We start from the raw sequence: 7,277 nt of genomic DNA on the forward strand, positions 1-7,277 counted from the left end.
GTGGAGAGAGGCAAGCAGAAGTGAAGTGGCTTGCCCATGGACACAATATATAACCAGCAGCTGGATTTGAACCCCTGATCATGAGTCACGAACCCTAACCACAATACCACACTCTTCATATAACCACCTTACCACTAACCTAATTATTCAACTTTTTTTCTCCAGAATGATCTTTAACTCTCATCGTTTTTTCCATTTTTCTTCCAGTGAGGGGGTCAGTTTGATGACCGGGGATGTCAAGGGCCTAACAGGGGACTGTTTCGTCTCGGCAGATGCCGTCGCCTGGATACGGAAAAATTTGATTGGCAGCGTCAGCCATGATGAGGCTTTAAGCCTTATGCAGGTAAGAAGGGTACACCTATTTTATTTGGGGGGGTGGATATTGAGAAGACGAACTCACTTCCAAGTCATTGCAAAAGAGGGATTATATTACTTTTACTTTTTGGTGAGTGTGCAGCTCGCCCAAAAATCTTGCTTGAGATTTGATATTTGCTGTGGATCCTTTTTTTTCTTCTATATTTTGGCTGAACCAGATTATAATATAAAGATTTTATTATCTCCCACCTATCCCAAATAAAGTATGTCCTACCAACTTGCTAGATGAGGCCATGTTCAGATTAGGCATGTTGCGTCTGTGGCTTTAGTATTGTCTTTGGTGTGTTACAGTGATTAGCCCTAGCCCTAGACAAGAATGCCCATTTTGACACGGCATTAGATACATGTTAATCTTTTTTCCAGAATAAAAAAAAAACATAAGAAACCGAGTATGAAGACGGCATTTCTGATCTGATTGTTGTGGTCATTTTTTCTTCTTTTTTGGGGCTTAGATGATTCTGGAGGAGGGTCACATCCGATCTGTTTTCAGTGCAACGGCCAACAAGACATTCCTGTATGGCTACTACATCTATTGCTTCGTACCACAGTCAGAAGTCACCAGCCCAGGTAAGATGCTTGCTGGAAAACCATGATGCTTCACAGCTCACGTGGAGCAAGGCTAATCATGAACTAGGGTTAATTATACAACGCCTGAATAAATCCCTGTCATCTGATTGGTGGGTCGTTGATCACGTGTCATTGAAATATTCGTCCCAATGCAAGGGCCAGCCGCACCGCAAAAATAGAACTCCCATTCCATGGTCACACCTTTGGCGACTCTGACCAATCAGATGCCGAGGATTTAGTCAGGTGTTGTGCAAAACAAATAATGAATGCTTCACATTCGTGCAATGAAAAGAATAATTTCATTCCGTGACGGATGGAATGTTCCATTTTTTGCCTTGTGGAAGGGAACATTCCATCTGTCACCTCATGAAATTATTCTTACCAATGCACTCATAAACATTTAATATTGATATAACATACATGTAGTTTGAATGACTTACATCAAATGCATGCTGGGTGATAATGGTTGGAATATTCTAGTCCACTATTTAGATGCATTGCAGTGTACAAGACTTAGCCAAGAATGCAAAGTTTTGTGATGAATTAAGATACAAAAGAGTCTTTGATTTATAAGTGCAGCCTTTATTTAACCCCAAATTGTTAGCGCAGAATTTGTCTGCTAGCGCGGTTAGGCGAGCCATCAGATAACAGACCGTTCGGGTACCGGGTCCGGTATGCTAATTTCTTTCACCCCAATCGGTACGAAGCCAGAAGCCACCCGGTCACTGAAGCGTGACGCCCCAATCGGTCCAAACTGGTGACTCAGGGTTTCGCAATAGGCAACATAAATTGAAGTCTGGCCATTGTTGGAGGATTATTCGGCCCACTGGGATTACCAGCGGCAACTTCTATGAAGCTCATCACAGTCATTGTTGCCTACTGGAGGATTAGCGCGTCGCAAATTGGTTCCTTTGTGATGAGCCAGAGCCATGGTGCAGAAGCCTGGTGGAGTTAATCCAGGCCGATCGGTTCCATGCAAGGTCCCGATCCCTTCAACATACTGGGCGGGCTCAACCCCGAACGGTCCGGGGAGGGATTCTAATTTGAGGGCTCGCCTTAGCACAAAATTTGTGGTCGTAAGTGCAGAATTCTGTGATTAGCAAATTGGCCCCTGGTACAGATCCAGCAGCTGTATCATGACCATAGATACATGTAGTCCTGTCCAAGTTCAGTGTCATGATTTCAATAGGTACTGTGGCCATTCACAATGACTGTTGTTCATTGACCAGCATGTTCTAAAACTCGTGGCCCATTTTTCCTTTGTCCTCTAGACTCCAGAAGGCCTTCAGGAATTCCAGCTACCCGATCCCCTTTGACCTTGACCTTTGACACAACCTCTCGCAACCCGTGGTTCGAGGTGTCCTGCTCGCACCCAGAAGGAGGGAATTATGGGAAGCTATCCCATCAGCCCTCGGAGGAGAGCTCAGAAAATAGGGACGAGACGGCAGCTGAAAATCAGGAGGGAGTCGATTCCGCTGAAGTTGAGAAAGACAATGGTAAATTGGATTATTTATAAACCCTCCCCCCCCCCTTTGATTTGTAACCACTAGTTCTCACTGTGATGTTGACGGAGTTGGTTGGGATGCCCATTTAAGAATAATTTAATATTTGATTATTTGAAACTGCGTTTCGCCAAACTTTCAAATATTGGAAACTCTCTGATCAAGTTTTACACACGCCAGCTGCAGCTGCGTGCCGCGCCGGTCAAAAGTTGCCCTCAAAGCACGCCGGTAAAAATGTGCATGCGGCGATCGATATTATGGACCGCTGGAGTGTTTTACAGCAAGTATTTTATAAGTGTCAAGGGTTTTAACCTGCTAAAAGGATGGGAACACGGTCGACAAAAAAAGTGGCACTTGACAATAAAGCGGCGCAACTTTACAATTATAGTAAAATTACAGTCGTGTGTACAGCGAGTATTTCTTTTTCTCGAATATTCAAACGGGCAAAAAGCTATTTGAATATTCGGTTCAGCACTATGAGTTCGACCGAGCTACCGTGGTCACCAGACCCAAAGTCGTGATTTAATTGGTTGGTGCATACTGTTTGATTGACTGGTAACCGGCAGAAATATCATGAGATGCCTAATGCTGGTGACTGGTTCCCATCCCATTTTTGCTAAGCGCGTAAGGTTCCTAAGCCAAATTATGTGCTTGGCAGCTGCATAATATCAGATCTAGACTATTTGGTCCAACTACCTCACCGTAATATCCATCTCACCAGGTATCGGCAGTGAACCAGAGACCAGCTTCCAACAGCCGGCCTACAAGTCACTCTTCCTGGAGATCGACAGCAGCAAGCTCAAGGATCGCGTGGAGTGGTGCCATGTTGGTTACCATAGCAACTACAACCCCGTCTCGGCCTTTGAGATTGAGCTGCAGTGGCTGACCTCTACGCCGAGTCTGCTGCAGGAGCTCGTAAGTTTTATGTCATTTAATTTTTTTTAATTATTTTAGAAACAATTGAATTGAATTTGATCTTCCTCAACTTGCTCCTTGTAAGGACCAGTTTCAGACCAGTTTTAGAGTATGCCAGCCAAGTCTGGCATACCTCGATAAGTAAACAACTGGCTTATAGAATTGAAAATGTACAAAAACGTGCTTGTCGCATTATGTTAGGCTCTCATCAGTATCACAGTTACTCCAATGCTTTGGTGCTCTAGGTATTTCAAGCCTTGAAACTAGGAGGGACACCTTACTGTATAACTTTGGCACAGAACTATTACATTCCCCCAGATTTAGAAATATGCTCCCCCTTTTAAATTGAATAACACCACTACCAGAATACTCAGAGACAGTTTCACATCTACGCTAGTTGTACCTAAGTGCAAAACTGATAGATACATGAAGTCTACAATTCCTGTCTTAGCTAAACTTTTGTAATTCTTAATTGTTTACAATGTAGGTGCAAGTGAGTACTTTTTATTAGACCAACTTCCCTGAATGACCTGTCTTCAAGTTTGATTTTTTTTTAAATTTTATAAATCAGGTTTTTTTTAATATTGTGCTGTTTTGTGCTGTATATATATGATCCTATACTTTGTTGTAATTTTATGCTTCTATTCCTTTAAACTGCTATGTAACAATTTTTAATTCTTGTAAAGTGTAAACGTGGTTATATCAGCAACTCTTTTGTGGCTGCCTACCTCGTGTTTTTATATGAATAAACCAGAATAATAATAACCGTTGAGGGGGTACTTTTGATCTGAGTCCATTGTGAATCCCTTCTCTATTGGTTATGAAACAGATCACCAACTGGGCGAGGCGTGCGGTTACCAGCGGCTTCCACCTGGTACCCACCCACGTAGACCCCTTTGGCTTCAACTGGGACACCTCGGATTCCCTGCACAGTCCTCTTTTCATTGAGCTACGGCTGCCTGGGGATTGCCTGGGGGAGGTGAAGGGGTCAGGTGAGGATAGCACAGCGATGGAAGTAGGAAGGAGAATACAACAGGCTATCCTTACAAGGTAAAAGTAGGAACGGACCTTTTCCGTTGTCTTTTTTGTTTGCTTATCAAGTAACAGTGAAAGCTCATTGTCTTTGTATTAATTACCTTTAATATGAACAAAGAAATTAGAGTGGCCTGATATTTCATCCTTAGCAAGGACTTCTTCACAGGCAAGTGACAGAGGAACAAGAAACAAACATGTAGGGGAGACACGAGCATGTGTGTTTAATATGATTTGATGTCTATGTTTCGGGCATTATTAAGTTTTTTCCTGAATTTCTTTTTCTTAGCAACACTGGTGTGTTTTGATCAAGGAGTTAATTTGTCTTTCATGCTTTGATTTGATCTTTGTGTAAAATTGTCACTGTATAGAATTTTGGATGGCAATCACATCTCAAAAGAATCATCAAGTTAACAAAAGATACAATGAACTCTTTGCATGCAGTGAACCAGTATAAGAGCTTGCAGTGGCACCTACTATGGGTTCCATGCACCAACGAAAGAGGGTGCCTTTTTACCTAGCAACGACGTCCCATGGGCGGGACATTTAGCTGGTTGACGAGCACCGTTCCTTGTGTGTGACGCACTTACACCAAGGGATTTGTACTATGTACACGCAGTGGTACGGCCGCGCACCGCGGCAAAATTGCAGTCAGGCAAGATGGCATCGGTCGGTCACCCCCAACTGTTCCTCCTTTGCCGGTGAGGGGGTACTTGTGAACGGAGCAGATAAATGAGCTGATATACCTTCAAGGCAATTTCATTGTCCGAGCTCATTCCACAAAAAATGCAGATCTCTAAAAAGCCCCATAGGGACAGAAATTTAAACAATCCTCTCTTTTTTATGCAGGTTTGGTTTCCTTAGCAACCAGACGTCATACCACAGCCCGTTAGCCAGCAACACACAATCAGATCACAGCGCTCTCCCCATTCACAGCCAGTACGTTCACGTCACAGGCTGCGCGTTTCTCCTTACATTACCTTTCAGCCAACCGCCCCCCTCGACCCTTCAAACCCAACACCTGCCATGTCTGTGCAAGCTTGGGGCTGGCCACACCAACAGCAGTTGCCCTACTTCCGCTAGCAGAACGCAGAGCAACGGTATGGGGTTCGAATCCCCGATCCCGGAGCGCTATGGCGGGAAGTTTGGCTTCCTGTACGTCCACAACTACCTCCTGAGCAAGAAATGGCGATCGTCGGCCACTGGGGACGAGAAATTCCACGAGGCACTGCTGGCGGACTTCAGCCGGTTCTGTCAGGGGGAGGACGGGAGGTTAGTGCAACTCTTAGAGACGATGAGGAGCTGTAAGGAAGAGACATCTGCAGGTGCCGATGATGACCAACTCGGATAGGTCTTGTTCTCCTCACAGTCAGTCACTGACATGAGTACGTTTAGTCGAGGGCCATTAGTCAACTTACCATTGATTTGTGATTTAACTTAAGCCTATACACAAATGGCAACGTTTTACTAGAATGTCTCTAGTGAATAACAAAGGTTGGAGGTCAGTTTGGAAAGGAAATTTTGATCGTTTGTAAGAAACATAGCAAAGTGGTTTCTAGTGTTGTGGTATTCTACTGTATATTTTTATGTGTATGTTTCATCTTCTATGCAGTATCTTTCACTGTAATATGAATCGTGTATAACAAAAATGTATTTTAAACAAAGATTCCTATATTTGTCATTAACTTTCTATATTGAGCAACCGCTATCTATGTGTGAAAACAGTGGTTAGGGATATGTGAACCAAATTCACTTGAATGCAGGACTGATTTGAAATACAACCACTCAACTACAGACTGGTAGCAAATCACCTTACTGATCTTATCTATGCTTAGATATGTCTTCCATCAGGGTACCAGACCAAGATGGCACTTGCAGCATGCGCAGAGCGACAAATGTTAAACTATACAATAACGTAAATAAAAATTAACAATGCAAATGGTTGGCGATCTATGAAGGTTTGCAATTACAAGTCAAGTGACTTAACTCTCAGTACTTCCAGGTGATGATTTTTAAAAAAATTCAGGTCCCAAATTTAATCAATACGAGTCACTGGAATATCTTGTGTTTAAACAGTTTTCTTTTAAACTTGCCATAGAGGTGACAACAAAGTCATTCTGAATTCACTTGAAATATTAAGTATGCAGCTTGTTTTAAACCACTTTCATTTTTGCTGAAACAACCGTCCATTTCTCTGTAGAGTATTATCTGAAACTGGAAACTTCTTAACTGAAATTTAAAAACTTGTAAGATATGTCCCTGGAATGTTTTGCCCCCATACTCTCCTTAAAATGTCAAAAGCTAGCTTATATTTTGTAATACAACTATCTACAGTGCTTGCAGTAAAGTTGGTATAAGTATATCTGCCATTGAAATCGTTTCTAAATATTGTTTTCTGCTTCATTTTTTGAGGGGAAGGGTGATCTTTTCTGTAAATCATTACACATGGGATAATAGTAGGTGAATCAATGCACAAATAAGATACTTTTTGTGGGGAAGAATAATTTATAAATCAGTTTATATTTAGAACATATAAAAATGTGTTAACTATTAAGGGGGAGGGAGTCAGGCAGTGTAAGAAACTTGTCTTTGAAGGAAGCAAACAAAATGACAAGAATATGCACCTATCTATTTTTTTAGTATAGGTCAATCTGTTAGTTCTGAAGATGCATTATCTGTTATACTTTAATACAGTTTGTGTATATTTTTACTTGTAAAGTTCCCAAACTGTGTACACTGTACTTTATATTTTTCCTACCTTGTAAAGCAGCATCATCTTTTAAGAATTCTTTTGTTGCACGATTGTGTAATTAATCACTGAGAAAATTTTATATATATTTTTTGTTTGAGGTGGGGGGGGGGGGTAGTGGGTGGGTGGGCTAGTGT

The 7,277-nt window shown here is 42.1% G+C and overlaps 1 protein-coding gene across 3 annotated transcripts in view; it reads left to right on the plus strand.

Moving 5' to 3' along the window:
- The window catches only part of LOC119730484 (GATOR complex protein DEPDC5-like), a 75,085-nt gene extending 68,055 nt beyond the window's left edge, over window positions 1-7,030 (plus strand). For all 3 annotated transcript variants that reach the window (XM_038203422.1, XM_038203423.1, XM_038203424.1), the window contains 6 exons: window positions 208-343; window positions 828-942; window positions 2,214-2,438; window positions 3,166-3,359; window positions 4,189-4,409; window positions 5,241-7,030. In XM_038203422.1, the coding sequence (XP_038059350.1) occupies window positions 208-343; window positions 828-942; window positions 2,214-2,438; window positions 3,166-3,359; window positions 4,189-4,409; window positions 5,241-5,742 (1,393 nt within the window). In that variant the 3' untranslated portion in view covers window positions 5,743-7,030. The remainder of the gene's footprint in view (window positions 1-207; window positions 344-827; window positions 943-2,213; window positions 2,439-3,165; window positions 3,360-4,188; window positions 4,410-5,240) is intronic.
- Window positions 7,031-7,277: the final 247 nt, after the last annotated feature.

The sequence above is a fragment of the Patiria miniata genome, unplaced genomic scaffold (assembly GCF_015706575.1).
Source record: "Patiria miniata isolate m_02_andy unplaced genomic scaffold, ASM1570657v1 HiC_scaffold_22, whole genome shotgun sequence".
Taxonomy (NCBI): domain Eukaryota; kingdom Metazoa; phylum Echinodermata; class Asteroidea; order Valvatida; family Asterinidae; genus Patiria; species Patiria miniata.